This window comes from Bos indicus x Bos taurus, chromosome 16 (genome assembly GCF_003369695.1).
Source record: "Bos indicus x Bos taurus breed Angus x Brahman F1 hybrid chromosome 16, Bos_hybrid_MaternalHap_v2.0, whole genome shotgun sequence".
In the NCBI taxonomy this organism is placed as follows: domain Eukaryota; kingdom Metazoa; phylum Chordata; class Mammalia; order Artiodactyla; family Bovidae; genus Bos; species Bos indicus x Bos taurus.
In genome coordinates, this window is record NC_040091.1 from 19,268,587 (window position 1) to 19,294,690 (window position 26,104).

Genomic DNA, 26,104 nt, shown 5'->3' on the forward strand with positions numbered 1-26,104 from the left:
TAACTTTTCCCTAGAAAGCTATGAGGATTATAATTTTGCTGACTCAGAATTTACAGCTGGGTCTAGTAAATCCCTGAAGAAGAAGGTAAGTGAAGGGGCAGAACTGACATATTAGGAAATATAACAACGAACCATGTCAATATGCCAACCTGAATTAGCGAGAGCTATCGCTTTGAGGGTGACAAATTCTTCTTTCTCCAGCTTCATGCTCTTGTATTTTTTTACCAGCTGCAGGATAGCATTATTTAGGTCAAGAAGGCCTGCTAATTTGGACTGGTCTTCATCCATTATATAATCGTCTGCATAGACAAGTTCATCCTCAAAGGAAAGAGATCGGTACACGACACCAAGGATCAAGATTTCCATCCAAGCACTTTGCAGAAGGCTCATCTGGTCCGCCAGGGACAGCGTGGAGAAGCCTGCATGGGGATATAGGCAGATCAAGTTACTATAAAGCCATCATATCATAATGCAATATTAGCTTCATATGGTAGTCAGCTTCTGCATAGGTGCTCAAAATTATGCTGAGCTCTGATTAGCTGCTCTTAAAATTTCCTCTACCCATTTTGCCAACGGCAAAGTAAAAGGCACCAACCAGCTTCAACTTGTTGGTGTTTTCGCCATATTTCAGACACAGCTGACAGGAATATAATAGATAAGAGGTAGTTTTCTTTCACTTGAAATACCAAGCAATCATGAAATACAATTGATTTCTAGTGGAAGTCTTTATGAATGTCTTAAATGGAAGGAAGTGTTAGTCGCTCAGGCATGGCTGGCTCTTTGTGACCCCATGGACTCTAGCCTGCCAGGGTCCTCTGTCCCTGGAATTCTCCAGGCAAGAATACTGGGGTGGGTAGCCATTTTCTTCTCCAGGGAAACTTCCCTACCCAGGAATTGAACCTGGGTCTCCTGCATTGCAGGTAGATTTTTTACCATTTGAGCCACTCTTACTAGGCTTGATAGTTTGATAGGAAGTCAAACTATCAACTACCTCATCTCCAAAAACTGCTCTTGATAAACATGAAAGTGAAAAACAAACCCCCAAAAAACAGAAGCCCCAAATAAAGGACAACAATTTAGGCCACACAGTAGAGTGCAATCTGGAACCATTTCTCTGTAATAGTCACAAGCACAGCGAGTGTTGAGTACGATTACACCTGAAAGAGCTTTCTTAATTGGATATTCTGTCCCCACTGACATTTAGCATGAATTCCTTTTTTAAATGGCGATTATTGGTATCAAAGAGGATGGAATACTTTGCAGACTGGTCCCCTCACCAAACAGAGAAGCCACATTTTATTCTTGATATTAGGATCCACTCATTTAAAAAGTTAAAATGGAGACCAGGAGGTGCAATGAACAAAGTGTGAGCAGAGACAGATCCTAAACTTCAGTATCCGCTCCATTGAACTACTGGCTGTGTCACCTTGAGCAAGATAATTTCCTTGTACCCTAATTTCTGTTTTGCCAAACACTACTTCATAATATGTATTCTATAAGTGTAGCTATATGATATGCTATTTTTATCTGAAATACCTGGATGACTGCTTCAATCCTAAACCTGGTCTGCATTTATACATACATGTTTAAAGTCCCTTCTGAACTTGAGAAAACACAAGTTAAAAAAAATTAAAAAGAAAATGTGGATCAAGAGGGAAACATGAAGTAGGACAATTAAACCTACTTAGGAGTAAAGATATCTATTTAAATTTTAGAGGGATTAGACCCAGACTCTAAAAGAAGTCTTCGTGGAGATAACCTGATGATCAGTTGCTTACTTTTGCCTTAAGAAAAAAAGTTTTCTTAAAACTTCACCTTCATTTCAAGGTTATGCCCAGGAATTCCAAGGGTAACACACCGTATCTATGGTTTTTGAGGACAATGGTACCATGATTTTAGATTCTGCCGCCAATAATTCCACAGAAGGAAGAAAGTATTCATAATGCAACTTATAAAATCTGTTATTACTCCCTTTCTAGAACCTATTACCCAAATCATAAATACCCACTGCTGTTCAGCTTTCTTAGGCTCCTACCTTTGGCTATTGTTCTTAATCATTTTTATTCATCACAGATTATTCATGTTTCCTGTGAGAGTAGCAACTACAGCATGATAAAGAAAAGGAAATTATTTCCTGGCCCATTGGAGGAAACTAGTGGTTGGACATTTGGTACCATTCCCTTCAAGTGTTTAATAAAATCACCAAGAGGGATTAGTCCAGCTTTTCTTAAGGCCCACGGAAAAAGCATTTATTTCATTTTTTTTCTTCATCAAGTTGCTTACATATTACTTAACTGATCTTCTTTTGGACTATGTCTCTTTTTCCTTTTTCTCTATTCTTTTTTTGTCACCAAAATATGGGGTTACATGAATAAATGTCTGCTTAGAATTAGAGACGTCACAACTTTTAACAGGGATTACAAAGAGAAAAATAACGATCGAATCTGAGTAGATGTGGCTCCATTTCCTTTTCATGTTGAGAATGTTTTACAACAAATAAAACAAAAATCAAACAAACAAATATTGATCTTTTTTCCAGTCCCCCACTGCAAGAAAAAGATGTCCTGCAAATACCTAAGTTAAGAAGAGAGACTAAGCAGGAATTTCTTTTGTAACTAAAATAGACGCAAAAATAGTCATCTAGGAAGTTCTGAGCAAAAGGAGATGGGTAATTTCCATTCGACTTCGTATCCTTGTTCCTTTTCACGCTCCCAAGCAGCAGTTTTTCTGCAACGGCAGATGGACAGAGCGCATAGCCTGAAGCACCTTCCTGTGACAGCCCTATTCTCCAGCCCAGACACTGCTGTTAGTAAATAGATTTACACATTCTCCAATCTCCACACATCTTTCTGCCGAATAATTAAAAGCAGGATGATTAGTTTATTGAGTGGAAGGAGGAACTTTTTTATTGAGGTCCGTCCACGATTTTATCAGGGCCAGCACTTTTACGGTTGTCAGGAGGATGCAGGCATCCAATTTTTCTTATCTGCCTGATTAATACAAACGCTGTTTCAGGACGCATTAATTAACAGATACAAATCTACGTTCTCATGGAAGGATCAATACAGAGAAGAAAAGAGGCATCAATGTGAATTTAGTGCTGATGATGGAGCAGGCACGCTATCGACATTTACGTGCACGGAAACTTTAAAGTTGCACGGGGGCCCTTTTGTCCCTGTGATTTACAAATGAACAATTTTTTTTCAGCCATGACAATGTTTCACACATTTCTTGGGGGGTTTAATTAAGCCCAAACAATAAAACTTCATTTTCTTAGGTTGATCCTGTGACTTGATCCTTCTAGGGGTGGGTGGGTAGGTGGGTGGGTGGGTGGGAGGGTGGGTGTGTGTGTGAACCGAACTTGGCCTTTTACTTCTTAATGAAATAAAAACAAGGAAAAGGGTAAAGAAAAGGTTCTCCTTTTGGAGGGTGGGGGGTGGTCAGGGAGCACATAAAGATAGATATAGTACAAAAGGTCCGCTTGAGAGCCTCAAGTCTATTTCAAGCTGATCAGAGGAGGTGTAATTTTGCCAAACCAAAGGGGAAAGGACAACCTATGGTCTACACAATATAAATAAAGTCTGGACTTTTATCTCTTCTTGGTCCAGAAATAGCTGGATCCCAACATTTTAACCCTTTCCTCCCAAACCCTTGCAATCTGGAAGCTGTCACAAAGAACTGTCCTGCCCAAATGCTTGGATAACAGTTAAACAGCTTTGTTATAAGCTGGCTGTGCTCACCTGAGCACTAAGGCAGCTGAACCCAAAACAGAGACGATATTTCAATTCCTCAAAAATTTCCTTCCTGGCCTTTAGGAGTGCTAGTTCTATTTTACACTCATAAAGACGCAGGGATGAAGTGATAATTTTATCAGTAGTCCTGAGCAAAGTAGAAAAACATAAGTGACCAAGAGCTAAATGAAAATGCATATTTTAGTGAACTGAGTCTAAGGAATTTTCTCAAAACACGACTGCTCCATTGGTGCACACAGGCTTGCCTCCAAATGATAATTATTTGTTTGTGCTTTTACTGGGCCTTCAGTGGTGTTTTATAGCTACTGGACTACAAGTTAGAGGTCCTTCGTATCTATAACCTTTAGCTATCTTTGGCGAGAAACCTCTTTGCCAAGTGAAATAAAACATGCTTTGCCGTGGTGTCATGGGCACTTCATGTTTTGTACATCCCAGCATCTTAATCTTCAGTGTGTGACAGGTTATAGTTTTAAATGTTCAGCTGTATTACAGCTTTTTAAAATACACTGATACCATGGCACATTTTTTTCTTCCCCAGCTCCAGTCCATCCCAGGCATATTGCTGACATCTCCGATCTCTCTTCATCTCCACCCTAGAGTCAGTGCGACTTAATGTATCTCAGGCATTCTGCAGGCAGAATGAGTCTCTACCTTAACCCACAGTTACGTAGCGTGTTTATCTGCAGGATGGTGTGCGCCAAATAAACCAGATGACACTTGGGAATAACATCATTTTGAACGATTGAAAAGCTTCTCGAGAGGCAGGTACCCTTGAAGTAACAAGCCTGAAGAAAGCATGTTTTGTGCCAAGTCCCTCGCTTTCTTCTCCTGGAAGCGTCGGAGGTTGACAGTGGCGCTGTGGGCCCTTGTCAAGCACTTTTATTTATTTATTTTTAGCCTGGCAAACTGATGCACTTTGCAGTCAACTTACCAAAAAGGCTAAGCATTTGAAAGTGTGAAGGGCAAAAAATATCTGACGGCTAGTCTTCAAAAATACACTTTCATTTCAGAAAGCATAAATGTTTATTTCCTGAACAGAGTGTTGACAGAAATAGGCTGCCGTGAAGGCGTTTGGGTTTAACCCCTGCTAGGCATTTTCTTCTTGGCAGTTTCCTCGAAACAGAGCAAGCCTCTTACATCTTTGGGGTGTCTGTTAATATCACTTAATCATGGCATTGATTTCTCTGTTCACAGTTTTTGAACTGGAGTGTCTCTGTCCCACCAAAAATGGACACATTTCAATGAATAGCATAGCATGCTAAAATTACATGTATATCACAATGACATAACAACTCTCTGAGATCACAAGCGGAGTTCACTGAGAGAAGCTGACTGAGCAACACGGAATCTTCAACTCTCATAGAAATAAACCTAGTGTTGATAGGAACTAGAGGAAAAAAGCATAACAATGGCACAAAGGTTTGGCCTTAGTTATTAATAAATGCAGATCCATAAGCTTTGTCAGTGATACTCTCTTTTTTAGTCACTTGTTCTTCTCAAATAGGAGCAGACATATCATTTCTTCTATGATTCGCAAAACACAGGGCTCAGGTTCATGTGTGTGTATGTGTGCACGTGTGCACATGTGTGTGTATATATATATATAAAAGACCTTTTCTCTCTTTATTTCCCATAGAGATGAACTTCATGGACTAGAACTCAGTTGGGGCTCAAGGCAAACAGTTACCAATAGTCCAGTGCCAAACTGAAAACCTGGAATATCCTTTTGGTGCTACCAGCAGCATTTTATTTAAACATTTTCTTTATAAAAGATAATTATTATCACTCTATTATTACCTCTCTACCATATTATATTCTCTCTTTGTTATATTAGCACCTAAGCATTACATACATACAGTGCTACCCTTTCAACCTTTATTCTTTTAGCCTGACTGAGACCCAGATTTCAAGCATTTAAATTCAATCACAGTTGGTTTGGGTGAAACGTAAGAATAACTGACAAAAATGGGATCGCTCCCTTTCTTGCCAATATGATCACTCATTTCAACATATGTGGAACACAAGAAATCTGTTTCTTTAGTTCTGTTTCTATACTCCAAGTAAGGTTCATGGATATTTTACAGAGCCGTTATCTTAAAATAGCGGTTTCATGGGACAAATGTGAAAATCAGAAAGACAGAACTCAGATTCAAAAATTACTTTATATCTGCATGGTAGAACTGACCACTGTGGGTACAATGGTCTGGATAGCCGTGATAAACTAAAGGAGGAGAGAAGAGAGTTGAACAGGTGGTATCCACCAGTCCAAGGCACAATTACCACTATTCACCAAGCTTACAGGTTTGACTGGCCACTCACTGACCACTTATGCTGGTTATGTGAACAGCCGAATATGTTAGCAATCAGCACACTCCTGGGCACTGCAATCAACAACACGCCCCTATGCCCACATGGCACTGGTGAAATGCTTTCTTCAGCAATTATTTCATGGTTTGTTTTTTTTTTTTTTTTGGCCACACCACAAGGCATCTAGGATCTTAGTTCCCTGACCAGAGATTGACCTCGTGCCCCGTGCAATACAAGTGGAGATTCTTAACCACTGGACTGCCAGGGAAGTCCCAGCAATTGTTTCTTGTTTCCCAGTCCAGCTTGCTAGAAAAATTTTTTTTAATTAAATTAAAAATTAAAAGTGTAACAGCAGCTAAAGAAAAATATTCCCAGGTGGCAGCACTGGAAAGCCTCAAAATGACGGTACGAACTTTTTTGTTGGTTTGTTTGTTTCTGTGAGTGGGCAGGTTTAAACACTTGCCAACCTACTTTGAAAAGGACCTGAGAGAGGGCAGATGAATGCAAAGTAAGAACCCAGAGAACATCTACAGGGAGGGTACAGCTTCTCTTTGTAAATCCCACTTACCTACCATCTCTGAAGGCTCCAGAGGAGCTGAAATAATCCCCTTAGTCCTTCCCCAACCCTCTCTGAGCTGGCCTCAACTGTACTTCTCTCCTTTCATCTAAGCCAAAAAAAAAAAGACAAATTGTTTGGGGTCATGGAGGCAAGGATAGAGAAGCTGCTTTCAAGGAAGAAACTCTAATAGCTTTCTTTTCTTACAACCTTTTTTTGTGTGTGGTACTAGTTGAAGACAACAAAGTTCTACCTGGGAAAACTCTCTTTTTTGATGTGACTAAAATTTGTTTGGCCATGAAGAAAAAAAAAGGCTGCACCATATATAAAATAGGACTCTTCAAAAAAAATCTGATAAAAGGGTATTGCCAGTTTTACTTTGGAATTAGATAGATACTGAGGAGGGAAAAACATTGTGAAGCTACATTTCTGATTTGGGGGCAAAAAAAGAAACTACTGGAATCTTGCTCTCCCCAGTAGGACTGGTAAGAAATATCTTGTGTGTTATAGGAGCCAGAACAGTTGTCCAAGAAGAATCAGCCCAGCCCCACCAGATATGCAGGCATTATCCTCTTTAGGAAATTCCCAAGAAGTGGGCATCAGTTTTGGTCTAATACTTGATATAAAAGTCAAACCCTGAAAATAAACACAGGTCGACTGTCTTGAACTTTGGGGATCTTTAAGGCTGGTAGACATTTCCACAAACTTTTAAAGAGTATGTAGGAAACTTTTAATGTCAAATATTCAAAAGCTAAGGGTTTACTGCTATGGGTGACAGAAGAGGGAAGAGGCTGTGGTGTGGGGAGCAGTGACCTTGAGGTCTGGGGATCTGAGTTCTGGTTCCATCTCTCCCGGTGACCAAGGGTGTTACCTTGGCCCCTGCTGTGATTTAACTTAAGTTAAATCACTGCCCTCCAAAAGCTGTTGGAATCCAAAATCCAAGGACTGTGAATGTGACCTTATTTGGAAATAAGGTCTGTGTAGATGATCAAGTTAAAATGAGGTCATTAGGGTGCTGCTGCTGCTGCTAAGTCACTTCAGTCGTGTCTGACTCTGTGCGACCCCATAGATGGCAGCCCACCAGGCTCCCCAGTCCCTGGGATTCTCCAGGCAAGAACACTGGAGTGGGTTGCCATTTCCTTCTTCAATGCATGAAAGTGAAAAGTCAAAGTGAAGTCACTCAGTCGTGTCCAACTCTTTGTGACCCCATGGACTGCAGCCCACCAGGTTCTGCTGTCCATGGGATTTTCCAGGCAAGAGTACTGGAGTGGGGTGCCATCGCCTTCTCCGAGAAGAAAGGCTTCCCTGACCAGGAAGGTCATTAGGGTGGGTCCTCATCTAATCTGATTACAACTTCACTGAAGGGGAAATTCAGACTCAGACACAAACAGGAGGAAAACAAAGTGAAGATACACAGAATATTATCATCCACAAACCATAGGATGCTGGAGGCTACCTGAAGCTAGAAGAAAGGCATGGGATAGATCTCAGAAGGAACATACCCTTCAGACACCCTTGATCTCAGACTTCTAGGCTCCAGAACTATAAGACAAATGCTTAAGTCATTCAGTTTGAGGTACATAATTATAGCAGCCCAAACAAACTGCTGGCTTCCCTGGTGGCTCAATGGTAAAGAATCCGCCTGCCATGTAAGGTACTCAGGTTTGATCCCTGGGTCAGGAAGATCCCCTGGAAAAGGAAATGGCAACCCGCTCCGGTATTCTTGCCTGGGAAATTCCATGGACAGAGTTGTCTGGCGGGCTACAGTCCATGGGGTCTCAAACAGTCAGACAATACTGAGTGCACACACGCACACATGCAGAGGAAACCAATACAGACCCGTAGCTGATGCTTCACCTGTCAGTGTGAAATGAGGACCAAACATCTCTGAAGCATCTTCCAGCCCCAGTGCTGTCTGACTCCGAATAACAAATGGGAGAGCTGCTTACATGAAAGAAGCCTGTGTGGGTAATAGTGAGCACCTCTGATGAAGATCACTGGATTGGGAGTAAATCAGCTAGCATGGGGTGCCAGCTCAGCCACCAACTAGCCATGGGACTCAGCTCCTGGGATTCCTGCTTTCTCACCCGTAAAATGAAAGGTGGGAACAATCTTCCCAAAGTTTGGGTCCAGTTCTGCATCATTCAGGTTTTAGTGGTTCCACCCTAACACAATTCAAATTAACCGATACTTGGTGCGTCTATGATGAATGAAACGCTGTGTTCATGACCATGATACTAATATTACACAAGATGATATGATTCCTGCCCTCTCAGACTTTACGGTTTAGTAAATGAAGAGGAGTACACCACGAGGTGAAGTAGGTGGGTACCACAAAAGGCTCACACTGAGTACAATGGGCTGGCCAAAAAGTCCACTCGGTTTTTTCCATCCCATCTCACAGAAAAACCCTAATGAACTTTTTGGCCAACCCAATAAATGCAGAGGAAGAAAGATGGGTGTTTGGTTGGACGCATCCTCCCAAATGGACCCATCACTTCGTCTCCTTTTCTTCCTCTGTGGTTTGGTTTGGGCCTCCATCTTCTCTTTTGGGATAAAGGATACACAAATCCTTATGTCTAGTGTTTCCCACTTCTGTCCTACCTGTGGTTATTCAAACATTCTGTTGAATATGAACTCTAACTCTGCTATTCACTGATACAAATGTTTTCTTGGCTTCCACATCTCCTGCAGGACAAAACTGAAACTCTCTGGCACAAGATGAAATTTCTTTAAAAAAAAAAAAAAAGATGAAATTGCTTTCACTCTGTGGCCTTTCTCATCCCTTCCTTCCATACTTCCTGAAAATGTCTCACCTGGGAAGTGCTCTGTGGATGGCTTAATACCTTGAAAACTGAGACCATTTTCCCAACCCCCATGTCAAACTCCACACCTTCACGACTTCCCAGATTAACAGCAACACCACCTACCAGCTGCCTCACCCCTAGCCTCTCAGGGATCTATCACTAAGTGTTCCCTTTAATTCCTAATGTCAAGTGCATATATTTCTTTCTATCCTTACTGTCCTTATCACTGTTCCTGTGTAGCATCCAGTGGCAGTGACAGTGGTGAGCTGCAGAACAGGCTAGTGGAGCTCAAGGTACAGACATCAGCAAGTGAGGGAGCGGGGGTGACGACATTTGCCCAACAGGTATATCCACATCCTTCTTGGGCATTTCCCCGATCTCTGAGCTCTTACCAGTGGGGACCTTCTCTTCTTTGCTCCTTGCTGTATCCGCAGCACCTCCAACACTGCCTGCCGTGTAGCATGCGCTCAATAAATATGTGCCGAACGAATGAATGGTAGAAAATTCCTTAACGACTCCTGGACTGGCTTTCAACAAGAATGGGAGGCTAAAGAAATAAATATTCCAGATACCAGCTCCAGCCCCCCAAATATTTGAACACTTCACAAAAAAACTGCCTAATATTTTTTTTTTAATTCAACAAGTGTTTATTAAGGCATTGATTATACATAAAGCTTTTTGCTTGTAAGTGCCTATCTAGCATATAGGATTTTCTCTGGAGCCACTTAAACTCTGATAAAGTTCTGCCTAAATTTCACAACCTCAGCCAGTTCTTTTTGAATTTGTAATTAAAGTTGACATTTTAATCATACTGCCTAACTACGTTCTCCTATATTTACAAATAACCATTCACAACAGATTCCACGATCATGTCACGACTTTTTTATTATTTACAAGTATCTGTAATTAATTTCTCTACTTTACCCCAGTTGTGTAATTATTTTGACAATGTGTAAATTTATTATCTGGAGCTAGTATTTTAATTCTCTGAAAGCCTGACTTAGGTCACAAATGAAAGAAAAAGCTCACTGCCTCTTTCTACTCGCTGGAATAAAAATTTGTATCTCTACCGTTTTTACATAAATTCTTAGGAGACTCCAAATCTGGCTTTGATAAAGCCAAAGTCACTGACAAAGGCACTTTCTACACTTTAAAAAAATGGCAAGCAGATTGAGCAATCCTGTATTTTCTTTATTCATTATGAGTTTCCTTTCCTTGAGTCAAAAACAGCAAAGAAAAGGCAATGCAATAAAAATGCATTCAGGTATGGTAACTCCCTCTCGGTCCATTCTAGAACAATGGATTCTAATACTCACTTGTCAGAAGTATTTGCAACATGACAGCCATTGGGCAGCACGAGGTAGTGAGGTGGCTTCCCATTTGAAAGCAGCAAATTAGGCATTTACGGCAGTGAAGATGGTACTTGTTGGTTACGACCTTTCACTGTGACTGCACAAGTAGGTGTTAATGTAATTTAAATGCCACTTAGACATGTTTCAGGTTTATCAAACTGGTTTGTACATCCATTCTTATGCAATCATTTTGAAGGGGAACTATTTCCACCTGCTGTAGGAACAAGCATAGCTAGAAACAGCCCTAGGCAAATATTGTGGGCAAGTGAAGGAGGATCCGTTTAACTTAAGAAAAAGTCAGGTTGGACCTTGAGGAAATCAACAGGACGTCAAAAAATACCTTTAATAAGTTGGGTAGTTGGTTCACATTACTTTTTACGAACTCTGTTTTTTCCATTTTTTTATACGTATTCAGCTGAGAGTCTGTATTTATGGACACACATGTTAGGTCTCTTGGAAACCATAATTTTTCATTTAAAATAGGGACATGGTGAGAAACTCAAGAAGATGAATTTTGCTAACACAAATTTTCAGATCAAATACATTTTTTTTACAATTCAAAATTTTAATAAACTAAACAATGTTATTAATAAAGCATATCATCTGTCAGAGTTTAGCAAGAGAGAGATGTGCCTCTAACCCTCTTTAGAATTGCTGGAGAAACAATCCCAACTATAATTTTGGGTTGTTTTTTTAAAACAACAGTGCATTATCAGCATTTTTTATCTTCCTTTACAATTCCTAATATTTTATTTTTAAACTGTGTTTCTGATCCCAAAATATACTTTAAATTAAAAATAAATTTTTGTGAGTTTGTCTTTTGCCCACACATGAAACGTGATAACTTTTTAAAAAGATGAACCACTTTTAATGGGAGCATTCGATCATTAAAGGAAATCTATAAACAGCAAGTTAGCCATGGCTGCTTTGTCTTGTTATATGTGACACAACATAATATTCTGATATTGAAGAATCTAAAAGCACATTCCACACATTGGATAAAATAGAAATAAGCTGTTGTAGTATATACATGTATATTTATACATATTAAATAAATTGGTTATATATTATGTAATATATACATAGGTGTGCATATTCATATACATATATATAAAACTACAAATATATGGTTTACATATATCTAAATGAGTTAACATAATGAAAAATTAGAAGGAAAGAAGAAATGATCTATCCACCCTAATTTGATTTTGGATTAAATGCTGCCCATTCAAGGAAGGTAAGTGTTCAAACTTTCTCCCAATGCACCTGCTTGCATTAACAGAGGCACAGTTGCTAGCTTATGGCTTAGGGTATTAAGTCAAAAGAGTCTTTTTTTTTACACTATTTTTCCATTTGTGAAGGCCACATCTGCACACCTGAAGCCACAGAATGACATTGGCATCATGAAAGACTGAGTTAATTCTCTGAGCTCACCCAAAAATGTGCAAATTTTATTTCCGCTGCCAAATACCAAAGAACAGAACATTGCGATCATCTTGCTTGCTTTCACTTAAAGGATAAAGAATTGATTCTCTCTGGGATCTCTAAGAGAAAGTCACTTCTAATTTCTTTATTAATTTTATATAACATGCCTTCAAATCTTTTCTAACATACCAAATTAAGTTCCTCGATATAGAAACACAAATCTCAACAAGAGCACTAATTATGAGAGGCTTGTTGTTTATGGAATTAAAATTTATTTCTTCCCTTTTCTCACTTTTACTTCTTATATATAAAGCAGAAAAAAAAAAGAAAAGAAAATCTTCAGGTGTGCTTTTCTTCATTTTTCCCTAAGTAGAAAGATACTATAATTCAGTGTCTCCAACATATGCCCTAGAAAGACGAAGGCAGGAAAAAAAAAAAAGCAAAAAACTAAGAGGTCTTCTGCATAAATGCAAGTTAAAGGATTTACAGCGAAGGCTATTAAAAACAAAGTGTCATATGTATCCGTGAAAGAACGTAGAAGAAATATGTTATCCATGAGATGCATGTCATAGATGTGAAATTATAGCACCCTGACCCTGAAACTCCACATTCAAATAATATTAGAAATTATCACTATCTATGCTTAAAAACCCGGGCATAATTTGTGCTCCAGACAGCAAGGAAAAACAGCAACTCTGAATTTCTAGCCCTGAGAGTTGGGTTTAAAGTCAGGCTCTCACATGATTTTTCTCTGGGGCTAATGAAGATCTGTTTACGAATATTTACTCCCAAGTTCACGGCTGGTGTTTGCTGGCTCAAGCAGAGCTAAGTCATTACGGCTTGGCACACGATCCACCGGGGAGGCTACCAGTTATCTTCTCACTGACAACAGAGGCAACCCCTCCGATTCCTCTCTGCCTCCCCTCCTTCTTCTCTACACTGCCCTGATTTGGATAACTGGCCAAGTTAACAGAAAACAAAAAAACTGAGAAACAACACAGCTCTTGGAATTTCTCAACCACATGAATGCAGAATCGTTATCAGTCTTGAAATGCTGCCTGTCCTATTTACCACAGATACATAATATACAAACCAGACCTGCAAACCTGCGCCTCTTAGAATAACTCTTTCGAGACACTCTTCCATTCAAAAGTAGAATGGAGGAGGGAGATGGAGCTGCGGTGTAAAGCTCTCACATTGTCATGGCTCTTTTCCTGAAAGGAACAAGAGCACCCACTGCACCGCCTCCCTGTCTTCCTGCTTGGATCTTTTGGAGAAGGAAATTTATCTTTGCATCTCACCTCTCCTCTATGCTGTGACCAATCCCTTTCACGTCACTGAGATCCTGCAAATAGATCCAGGAAATCCTAGAAATTTCTAGATGAGGCTGATTCAAGAAAACAAGCAAGAGGTTACTAAATAAGAGTTACCATTCAGGCATGAATCTAGCTGGAAGTTGCACTGCATCCTAACTCCACTGGAGTAGCATGAAGGCACCTCTGCAGGCAGAAACTCTTAAACGTCTGCAACAGTCCAAAATGAAAGAGGAGGGGAAAAAAAGAAGGAAAAAAAAAAAAAAGCTGCCTGATTCTAATACACCTAATTAGCCATCGGCAGACTCTTAATTGCATACATTAGGATGATTCCATAGTGGAGATTAATTCTAAATATACCCAAGCAGCTGGTTAAGATGCCATGGATTACAGTGTGGACTGTACTTTTCCACTTAATTAGATATCAAAATTAAGCAGCAACAAGCATTTTGACATAACGGGGATCAAGCCGCTGCTTGGTATCCCAGAGCTGCACTTAAAATGACCGCTAAACAGAGCCGCACAGATGGAGAGATATTAAATGCCGCACTGGAAAGTAATTTCAAATAATAAAATATCAATATTTACATTTTAATTACCCCTACTGAGAGCCGCTCTGTCATTTTCACTATTGCCGACGCAGCAAGGGGTAGTGAAATGACATTGCAGCTCTGGCTGCAATGACTATTTTGTTTCCATTAAAGAATGACAAGTGTTTTAGAGGCAGTGACACTCGGTGTGTGAACAAGAATGACAGCAGATCAGAAAATTCCTATTAAGGGACTAAATGCCTCAACAAGAGAATTGACTCTGAGCAGCAGCTCTTCCTTGAAGCACATAATCCTTTCCAAATTTTCTGCTGAAAGTTTATTATTGGGGATGCCCAAGGGAAGTTTTAGTCTCCCATGAAATATTTAGATTGGTAAAACGTTATATGATGATCGCCAATCTAAAAACAATAATACTTGACATGAACAAATATCCAGGAGTTCTGTGTAAATCACAAAGAAGTTAAGGGTTTCTTTTTAAAAATTTCTGTCATTGAAATTGACAATACCATTGATCACGTTTCCTTGAAACATATCTATTTCCTATCAAATGCATGGATGAAAGCTCGGGATGTGACTTCGAATCATCATAGTAAAAATGCTGGGCTTGTTTGCCCCAGTTTTTCATTAGTATTTTTATTGTATGCAACCATCTCAATCATAATTTCCTTGACATGGAAAATAAAGTTAAAAAATGGGTAACAATTTGTATGTGTAAAATGCATATCCATGTGCAAAGATACTATAGATTTTTCTTTGGCTTCTGTTATGATTTAAAAGTAGCAAATTCCTTGCGGCTCTTAGAGGCCCTCCTCAAATTTAATTACTCTTTATGGGGTGCGAAGATGAGATCATGGAAAAAAATAAAAGGTATATATGAAACGTGACATGCCACATTCACGGGATAATAAATGAAAACGGTAAAGTCTTCCTTTGGGGATGACTGTCAAAACTGTAGAGATCTTGAAAGAATTTTAATGCCTCAAGATATGAGAGAGCGTATAAGAGAAACTCCTTGGTCACTATAGTAGGCAGTTAACTGACCCCCTATCTCAGAGCCTGCATTTATTTAATGTGTAGAGATGAACAACCATAAACATGATGAATGGCTATAGCGGGAGGCTGAATAGAATTTTTCAAAGAGAAAAGGGAAGTTGGGGAGTGATACAGACCCTTAGCCCTCTTCTACTCCCATTCCTTTTAAAATACCAGTTTTGAAGTTGGAATAAAAACTTGGTAATAGGCATGGGAGACTAATGCTGATTCTCGAGGAGATGTTCCTCTGAACAACAAAAAAAAAGGAAGTGCCTAGGAAAGTATGTCTTAAGCATCCTTAATGCTTTTAGGACAAGACAGATCCCCATTTCTCAGCTACCAGCACCTTTTAATTTCTGAAAGAGCCACGGTTGAAAATCTTAATTAATTGTTCCATACTGCTTCAGGATCATTATGCAATGTAATAAAGGCCGTGTAATTATGAAATTTTACAGCCATTACCAAGGCTGATGGCTCGTATTTCATCCTCAGCTGGACCCGATGGCTTTTAGGCACTCGGCTCCCCTTTGATGAACTACAGACAGATCTATCAGGCCCAAACAATATCCAGGCGAGGCAGCTATAATAGCTACCTACAGATGAAGCCATAGATAAAGATAAACTATAAATCTACACACACAAATGCAGGCACATCGCCTGGGGATGACAGAGAGAGGATGAGACATTTGGGAAAGGCAGACGCTCCCACGAAGGCGACCTCCTGCGTCTTCCCTTCATTTCACTCCAGAATGGCTTGGATTTTATAAAAGACAGCGAAACCCAAGTGAACGTCTCATTTATTCTCTGTATCTCAAAATCAAATGAGAAAAGGCAGGGGTGTGAGAGTATGTCCATGAGCATTGTACTTAGTGCATTATTTAAAGAGTAGAAACTACTCAGATATCCTAACATCTATTTCAAAGGTGAAAGAAAAAAAAAAAAGGCTAGCTATTTATAATTTTTTTTGCCCAAACCTAGCACTAACGTGGCAATCCAAAATAAGCACATTGTGGCAAATTAGAGTACATCTCATGAGTATCTTTTGTAGAGATATGAACATTTAAAAAATAATTTAAGAACAACAAAAAGCCACGCTGAAATGCAGAGAGAGAAAAATACAATTATATTCAACTATTATAACTAAGGGATTCCCTGGTAGCTCAGACAGTAAAGAATCTGCATGCAATGTGGGAGACCTGGGTTCGATCCCTGGGTTGGGAAGTTCCCCCTGGAGAAGGGAATGGCAACCCACTCCAGTATTCTGGCCTGGAGAATCCCATGGTCTGTATAGTTAATGGGGTCGCAAAGAGTCGGACACGACTGAGCAACTTTCACATATTATAACTAAAACTTTTGTAGCTTGAAGTATTTTTCATTTTGGCATGTAAGAATTCATATAGCCTGAGAAGTGATAAATCTATGGTCTGAAAAAAATTAAAAAAAAAAACAGCAACTATGGTCTGCTTAATATGTTTCCAACATCTCTTTTTTTATGTGAATTAAACATTTACGGAGCTCCTTTTAATCATCAAGATAAAGAGAAAAGGGCCACCAAGGAGGTTCATTTGACAACCATTAAGTGCTACACTCCGGGGAGCATTGAGTTCAACTCTGCCTCTGGGGTGTGGCAGCAACTTCACAGAGCTAATGCCCTCAGTCCTTACGATGGCTGGCTCATTTCATGAATATGACCGGACAGCCAATCTTAACTTGGTTTTATCCAGGAGGAAAAAAAAAAATGCCTATCAGAGGGTTAATCTAATTCAAGGTGCAAGCCCAAGGGTGGACCATGCCTGGCAAGAAAGAAAAGTAGCACGATGTACCCAGGGTGATTTTGAGATTGAAGACAGGCTGTGAGGTAGGATGTATGAGTAAGGGGGCTGGTGAACATAAAAAAGGATATAATATGGGTTTAAGTGGCGTATAGTCTCTAGAAAGCACAGCTCGAAACTGTTCATGAAAAGCATGGATCAAGAGTGAGAAAACTGGTTTCCGTACAATCTCAACTGACCAGTTGTGTAACCTTGAGCTAGTCACCGAATCGCTCAGCCTCCTTCTCCCAGACAACGCTGATTGACGGGATGCTCTAGTCTACAGTACACTCCAGACTGGACATTCCATTATCTTTAATGTCCTTTGTTTTGGTGGGGGCAGAAAAAAGTGTAGATCCAAAACATTCCTTCTCTACAGAAATGGATGGTCTCCCTGCTTGAATCCCTTTCTAGGCTTGACTATATTTTACTTTGCTAACATGATCCCACCTCTCCCCGCCTTTTCTCTGAGAAAGAGAACACCGAGTACAAATGCCCTTGACCTACTCCCCCTTGTCATCTGTATGAGGACCGATTCCTAACACCTTCTTGCTTTTCTCTAAAGAAAAGGGATTGCTCCTTCCTCCCACGGATGGATGTTTAGCCCATTCTGTCCCTCCTCCTCCCTGAAACTCCCCCCATGCCCTCTGGTGCTTGTCACACAGCCTTCTCTTGGTCGTCCTGCCTTCTTTTGTGCAGTCCTTTCCATGTGACATTTTCCATAATTCTGCTTGGCTTTTCACTGCTGCTAAGTCACTTCAGTCGTGTCCATGTCTGTGCGACCCCATAGATGGCCGCTCACCAGGTTCCGCCGTCCCTGGGATTCTCCAGGCAAGAACACTGGAGTGGGTTGCCATTTCCTTCTCCAATGCAGGAAAGTGAAAAATGAAAGTGAAGTTGCTCAGTTGTGTCCGACTCTTAGCGACCCCATGGACTGCAGCCTACCAGGCTCCTCCGTCCATGGGATTTTCCAGGCAAGAGTACTGGAGTGGGGTGCCATTATTTCCATGGGTGTAACAAGCCTATGATACCAGCACACATGGTTCCCCAAAGAGCTAGGCTTTTCTATCTCCCACTCCCTGTAGTCATCCTCATGGAAATGTAACTTGGGCAACTCACCTCAAAATATCTACAGGTGAACTCATCCCCTGCCTCTCTAACTTAGCCCAGTGAATCCCCTAGAGCATCCTCATCAAATACTTAACAAGATAGAACCAAAATTTTTGGATTGATCTTTGACTCTTCTCCCAAGTCCAAGTGTTCCCATGAAACGTCTCTTAGTCCCACCTCTTCCTTCCAATCCTACCGCCTAATCACATCCTCCATTATCTTCCACCTGAACCGAACTCATGGTTTCCCTGACTCAAATCTCACCCCTCTACACTGACATTAAGCAGGGATCATCTCTCCCCTGCTCTTATGGTTTCTCTCTGTGAGGTTCACGGAATCCCTCATAGTCTAGGCTCATCGTGCCATTCTTTATTTCTTGTTAAGAATGATGGTGATGATAACAATTTGTAAAATTTGTTCAGGGCTTATTACATGCCAGGAATTGTGTTAAAGACTTCCATAATGAGCCCAGTATTAGGGATTCAACAAAAGACAAAGTACTTGCCTTTTGGGGGTTTACATTTAGGACCTATGGGACCAGGTGGTGCAGTGGTACAGAATATACCTGCCAGTACAGGAGAAGGCAATGGCACCCCATTCCAGTACTGTTGCCCGGAAAATCCCATGGATGGAGGAGCCTGGTAGGCCGCAGTCCATGGGGTTGCTAAGAGTCAGACACGACTGAGCGACTTCACTTTCACTTTCCACTTTCATGCATTGGAGAAGGAAATGGCAACCAACTCCAGTGTTCTTGCCTGGAGAATCCCAGGGACAGAGGAGCCTGGTAGGCTGCAGTCCATGGGGTCGAACAGAGTCGGATACAACTGAAGTGACTTAGCAGCAGCAGCAGCAGCAGCACAGGAGATATTGTACTTTTGAACTGTGGTGTTGGAGAAGACTCTTAAGAGTCCCTTGGACTGCAAGAAGATCCAACCAGTCCATTCTGAAGGAGATCAGCCCTGGGATTTCTTTGGAAGGAATGATGCTAAAGCTGAAACTCCAGTACTTTGGCCACCTCATGTGAAGAGTTGACTCACTGGAAAAGACTCTGATGCTGGGAGGGATTGGGGGCAGGAGGAGAAGGGGATGACAGAGGATGAGATGGCTGGATGGCATCACTGACTCGATGGACGTAAGTCTGGGTGAACTCCGGGAGTTGGTGATGGACAGGGAGGCCTGGCGTGCTGCAATTCATGGGGTCGAAAAGAGTCAGACACGACTGAGCTACTGAACTGAACTGAACAGGAGATGTAAGACATGCAGGTTCTGTCTCTAGGTCAGGAAGATTCCCTGGAGTAGGAAATGGCAACCCACTCCAGTATTCCAATCCCATGGACAGAGGAGCCTGGTGGGCTACAGTCCAAAGAGTTGCAAAGAGTCAGACATGACTAAGCAAGTGAGCACTCACACACATGTTCAGGAGGGCAGTGGGGAGAGAAGAAATAAAACCACAGCAGGCAGTAAAATAACAGTGCAATGGAGGGACCTTCCACAAAACTAAGGGAATAAACAGGCACCAAAAAGGGGCAAAGGGAAGCAGTCATGTTAAACAGGGCTCTCAAGGGGAGTGTTCCTGATACAGGGTGTCTGAGCAGAGCCCTGAAGAGCTGAAAGCGCAGTCCTGTATCCCCCTATGGAGGAGCATCCCAGGAGGACAGAAAGGTAAAGATGCACTCACTGGAGAAGGCTTTTCGTGGTTCAGAGAATTGCAGAGAGGCCAGTGTGGCTGGGGAGGAAGAGGAGGAACTAATGGTGTTGGTGAGGTCATGAGAACAGGCATGTCACAGAGGCTTTGCAACTTTTAATAAACTTTTGGGTTTTTTTTTTTTTTTGAATGAGAGAAGAAAAGCCACTGGTTGCTTTGAGCAGAGAGGAGACACAACCTGACCTGCATTTTTAAAAGATGACTGGGTGCAAGAGACGAATGAGGCGGCTCTAAGCAACAGAACATCTACTATTCTCCTTCCCAGTTTCCACGTGAGGCAACTGAGGCATGAAACCCACTCCAGGTCACACGGTGAAAAGTATTAGAGTTACAGCCATGAAAATGAATGAAATAATGCCATTTGCAGCAACATGAATGGACCTTGAGATGATCACACTAAGTAAGTCAGAAAGAGAAAAACAAACACCATATGATATCACTGGCATCACTTATACGTGGAATCTAAAACATGACAAAAGTGAGCTTCGCTACAAAACAAACTCTCAGAGAACAGATTTGCGGCTGCCATGGGGGAGGATGGATTGGGAGTTTGGGATTTGCCGATGCAAACTATTATATAGATGCATAACTGAATCCCTTTGCTGTCCACCAGAAACTAATACAACACTGTACATCAACTAAACTTCAATAAAATATGTTTTTTAAAAAAAGTACTAGAGCTACGATTTACACATGTGCCGCTTGAATCCAGAACCTATAACTGAACCACGACGCAGCGAGCTTCTCTTCCTGTGTTCCCACCATCACTTATTCTTTCCCAAACAAGCCATACTGACTTCTGCGTGTTCTTTCTTCCTGAATTTTTTTCTTCCTTCCTTTCTTTTGGCCACACTGAATTTGCAGGATCTCAGTTCCCTGATCAAGGACTGAGCCCAAACCAGGGCAAAGAAAGCCTGGAATCCTAACCAACAGGCCACCCAGGAACTCCTGCTATTTCCTGACCTTGGTGTGGACTGCCCTTTCCCTTCCTCTCTGAAGAGGCAACTCATTGGCAAAGACCCTGATAATGGGGAAGACTGAGAGCAGGAGGAGAAGGGGGCAACGGAGGATGAGATGGTTGGATGGCATCACCGACTCACTGGACAAGAGTTTAAGTAAACTCTGGGAGATGGTGGAGGACAGTGAAGCCTGGCGTGCTCCAGTTCATGGGGTCACAAAGACTCAGACACGACTGAGTGACTGAACAACAGCTGTAGGGCAGATGCCCCTTCAACCGTCCAAACCTCTCTGAAATATTTTCCTCGAACTATTTCTCTCATGACCTTAGAGACAGAGAGGCGTCCTTCTCCTCCAGTACCCAGCCCATCATATCAGCTTGTGTCGACCCTACTGAAGTTACTATCTTTTCTATGATATCAAATCACTTATTCATCATGGTATCCCCAGGGCTGGGTACACAGTTGCATAGTCTCAGGACCTAAATGGTTTTAATCCATGTTTGGGGAATAACCAAAGAAATGACTGATGGGAAGGGAGTCAGGGTCACAGCTTGGCTCAGGGTGTGAGGAGAGCTGAAAGCAAAAGAGCTTCCAGACACCTCTGTCCCGTCCATTCCTGGTCCCACGCTCCCTCCCAAAGGCTGGAAATCAGAACACAGTGAAGGCTTGCCTCTGCTGCCGCCAGTTAGAGGTGACTCAGATAGCTGAGGAATTCCATAAGGGGAACACAGGGTAAGCTTGAAAAGCTGGAAGAGTTTTGAGAGCGAAAAAGTAGCAAATGCATCCCGTCGCCCCAAAAGAAGATGCTCAAAACCTCCTAAAAGGACCCTAAAGCATCATCCTATTCCCCAGCTTAACACCAAGTGGCTGTTCCACACGCCTGGGTTTAAGTCTCCAGCCTGCCAGGCACCCCATTAACAGCGAAACTGTTTCAAGATAACTTTGAAAAGCTAGGCGCCACAGCAGTACAATGCAACCTGGAGTTTACTGAACAAAGCGCACGAGGCCACAGGATACAAAGTCCTAGAAACAGTCTTAAAAATGATCTCATTGAAAATCCCCATTTAAACGATGACGAAGCTGAGAGCCCTTAGGAAAACAAATTCCATCATCATATTAGACATGTGGGCTGTGCTTAGTTGCTCAGTCGGACTCTTTGTGACCCCATGGACTGCAGCCGCAAGGCTGGTCTGTCCATGGGGATTCTCCAGGTAAGAATACTGGAGTGGGTTGCCAGGCCCTCTCCTCCAGGGGATCTTCCCAACCCAGGGATCGAACCCAGGTCTCCCACGCTGCAGGAAGATTCTTTACCATCTGAGCCACCAGCCCCCTCCCTAACCATTCTAGGATATACAGTCTGGCCACACTGTGCATACAGTTTATGTATTTTAATATTTCTACTGCATCTCATCCCTAAGACAGAGGTAGTCTTGGAAGACTTCTCCCTTATTAACACTTCCTGTAGACTTTTGATATTCTATTCTCATGTTCTGAAGAACCTCAGCAGAGTCAATGGGCTCAGAAATTCCTATAGAATGAAATGGCTGTAAAGTTCCACCTTATATGCAGAGAAAAACTTTACAGATTTGTTACACATAGTTTTTATTTATCATGTATTTTTAATTAAAAGGTATACTAGATTCACATAGTCAAGCTCTAAATGAAGACGGCTGGGGTCACACATAAAGGACTGTATTTAAATTTTGACTGGTCTGTTACACCACAAGGTAGGTGCTCAAATATTCATTAAACGCATAAGCTCACAAGACTAGGTGGTGTAAATCAGTCAATATCATGTTTGACATAATGATGTGTTTTCAATTATTTCATTTCTAAATTCAACTTTAGTATAAATAAAGTTGCTATTTGCAGCAACATGGATGGGCCTAAAGAAAACTACACTTGGTGAAGTAAGTCAGACAGAGAAAGACAAATACTATGTGATATCATTTATATGTGGAATCTAAAGAATAATACAAATGGATCTATATATAAGACAGAAACAGATTCACAGACATAGAAAACAAACTCATGGTTACCAAAGGGGAAAGTAGGCGGGAGGGATAAATTAGGAGTATGAGATTAACAGATACAAGCTACTCTGTATAAAACAGATAAGCAGTAAGGATCTTCTGCATAGCACAGGGAACTATATTTAATATCTTATAATAACCTATAAACAAAACAACCTGAAAAAAATATATATGCAACTGAACCGCTTTGCTGTACACCTGAAACATAATATTGAAAATGACTATACTTCAGTAAAAAAAATTTTTGCAAGGAACTTGACATTTAAAAATTAGCAGTAAAGGTATCAATATAATGGTGTGACATGCTCAACTTTGCTTCAGTTTCTCCAGGATCAAGGCCTGGGAAGTATGTGAGCAAATGAACTAGAGAAGAAACAATAGCTAAAGTCTAATTCAAAGCCAATTACATTCCAATACGAACCTTACTTTATTCTGCTGCTTTGACTAAGATAAGTTCTTTAGGCAGAATAATTCCTGTTGTGCTTGATTAGGATTTCTCACTACTTAAAATTTAATGGTTGAGTTATTTCTTTAAAAAAAAAAAAAAAAAAAAGCATCAAAGAACTTGCTTTTTTATTCCTATTGAAAACTGGCAGTTTTTCAAGACGTTTCTTTATAACCTGGGATGATGACAGTTACCACTGTGGTAAGGAGACACGGACTCTCTTTGGAGGCTGCAGCGCTAATAAGAAAGATATGGTTCAATGTCCTAGGTATTCTTCCAAGTTTTATTAATTAGGTGGAAAGCCTTTCCCCCTGGAATAGTCAAGGTATTTATTAACACTTCAGCCCCACAAATAGAACAAATGTACAGCAAAGGAGATAATTATTAAATACACCGATCCCTTTATCAACTTGGCAGGGACAACCCAAAAGACAGTTTCTGATTATGATCTTTTTCATGATATTTTAATTGTGCTTCTTAACCTGCTAAATTAAAAACTACAGGGCAATCTCACTTAGATCACAGACAAAGGAGATCATATCAATTTGCAACAAAATGTATGAATGCTCCTATCTGCTTTAATTACACCGAGAACTTAACAGGCATATTCAATAGGATCACAGAAGGATTGAGAGCTAAATGTTATCTCTTAGCCAACAGCATTATCATGCCCGTATGTTGTTACACATTATGGAGCGTGAGCCTCTGTTTCATAATAAGTTTAGGAAATAAGGACATTGAAGTAAAGGAGCTTGCTCTGATATTTGAGTCTGTTTTTTTTTTTTTTTTAAGATTTTTTTTTGATGTGGAACGTTTTTAAAGGTTTTCTTGAATGTGTTACAATGCTGCTTCTGTCTTATGTTTTGGTCTTTGGCCTTGAGGTTTGTGGGATCTGAGCTCCCAGACCAGGGATTGAACGTCTCCTGCATTGGAAGGCAAAGTCTTAACCATTAGTCCGCCAGGGAAGACCCCGTCAGTCATTTTTATCATGAGCTCTTCTATGTAACTCGGCCATGAGCCTAAGATGAGTGACGACAAGAAAAGACCTAAGTCTTCCTGTCTCTTAAACAAAGTCAGCATATGGATTCTAAATGTTTTTTAACTTGCATTTTATTCTACGTATGTAATCGTTTTTCAACCAAAATCCTGCTAGAATTAATCTCAGCCAACCTTTTAGGTTTTCTCAATTAGCCCATTTACTTTTATCCTAAAAACCCTCACCCCAAACCTTCTTGTGATGCCTGAGTGTGAATACGGAGCAGGTTCCTGCGAGCATCAACCACCAAGGATTTGAGCTTTTAATCTTGTCCACACCTTTGGGAGCATAAACCAAGGCCAATTGTGCTATAATAACTTGATAGGAAATGTGCTCTTTGGTGACTTTTCAAAGCTGGACACGCTACATTCTGTGACTCTATTCTTTGTGTTTGGGGAGATGGAGGAGGGGCAGAGAGTTTTCTGATTCTACTACTAATCCTGGTTGATCAGTTCCATGCTACCTGGGCTTCCCTGGTAGATCAGCTGGTAAAGAATCTGCCTGCAATGCAGGAGACCCCAGTTTGATTCCTGGGTGGGGAAGATCTGCTGGAGAAGGGATAGGCTACCCACTCCAGTATTCTAGGGTTTCTCTGATGACTCAGCTGGTAAAGAATCCACTTGATATGTGGCAAGCCTGGATTTGATCCCTGGGTTGGGACAATCCCCTAGAGAAGGGAAAGGCTACCCACTCCAGTATTTGGGCCTGGAGAATTCCATGGGGTCGCAAAGAGTTGGACACAAATGAGCTACTTTCGCTTTTCTTTCTATGCTACTTGAAAAGGAACCCCCTTCCCAGTGCTCACATCCTGCTGATACTCTTTTTTTTATTATTTTATTTTTAAACTTTACAATATTGGTTTTGCCAAATATCGAAATGAATCCGTGACAGGTATACATGTGTTTCCCATCCTGAACCCTCCCACCCTCCTCCCTCCCCATACCATCCCTCTGGGTCGTCCCAGTGCACTAGCCCCAGGCATCCAGTATCGTGCATCGAATCTGGACTGGCGACTCGTTTCATATATGATGATATACGTATTTCAATGCCATTCTCCCACATCATCCCACCCTCTCCCTCTCCCACAGAGTCCAAAAGACTCTTCCTTGAACTATTTTCTATCTCCCTCCCAGAGGTGGGAATTCTTATTTAATTGCTTTAGCAAGCTTCCATCTTTTTGCTAGCCTGTAAGAACAGAAGGATGCACCTTTTAAATTCCTTATGAAGTAGTCTTTAAAAATTACTGATAGCTCTTACATATCCATGTAAAGGAGATATTAACATGGAGCTATGCAAAAAGAAGCACATCCAAGCAAGGATGGACAATGCATCATGCAGATCCTTGGAATTCTCCACCAGCCACAAATGAAATGGGAGACTGCAGAGATATACTGCCATTCAGAAGCTTACACTCAATATTACCCAGGAAGCTACTGTTTTCCCCTTAGTTAGGACACACTGTAGCATTTATTCCACCAGGTATCCTGATTGTCTTTGACATTTTTGTTTTTTTTTTTTTTTCAAATTTTTACACTGTTTTCCCAAATAGATTTTGATGACTGGGATTGTTTTAAAAACAGTATATTTCATACCCTGCCCCCCCCCCCAAATACCCTCAATAATGTTGTAGGATTAAATTTTTTCTATTTACTTATTTTTTGCTGAGTTCTAGGTCCACACTTTCACACTCCTGCATGTGCCACTTAGTTTTACCCATTTGAATTTGTACTGACCTGAATTGAGTATTCATTTCCACTCAAATTATTCTCAGCTAAAGGAAATAGCCACTCCGACCCATTCCCCTCACCAAATGGCATATGGAAATATGGTAGTGTTTTTTCTAATATTTGCTTATTTGGCTGTCCCAGGTCTGAGTTGAGTCCTGTGGGATCTAGTTCTCTGACCAGGGA

At 41.0% G+C, this 26,104-nt stretch overlaps 1 protein-coding gene across 4 annotated transcripts in view; it reads right to left on the reverse strand.

The window, feature by feature from the left end:
• The window catches only part of ESRRG (estrogen related receptor gamma), a 652,137-nt gene that overhangs the window by 16,129 nt on the left and 609,904 nt on the right, over positions 1-26,104 (reverse strand). For all 4 annotated transcript variants that reach the window (XM_027564442.1, XM_027564443.1, XM_027564444.1 and 1 more), the window contains one exon: positions 150-419. In XM_027564442.1, coding sequence (XP_027420243.1) covers positions 150-419 — 270 coding nt within the window. The remainder of the gene's footprint in view (positions 1-149; positions 420-26,104) is intronic.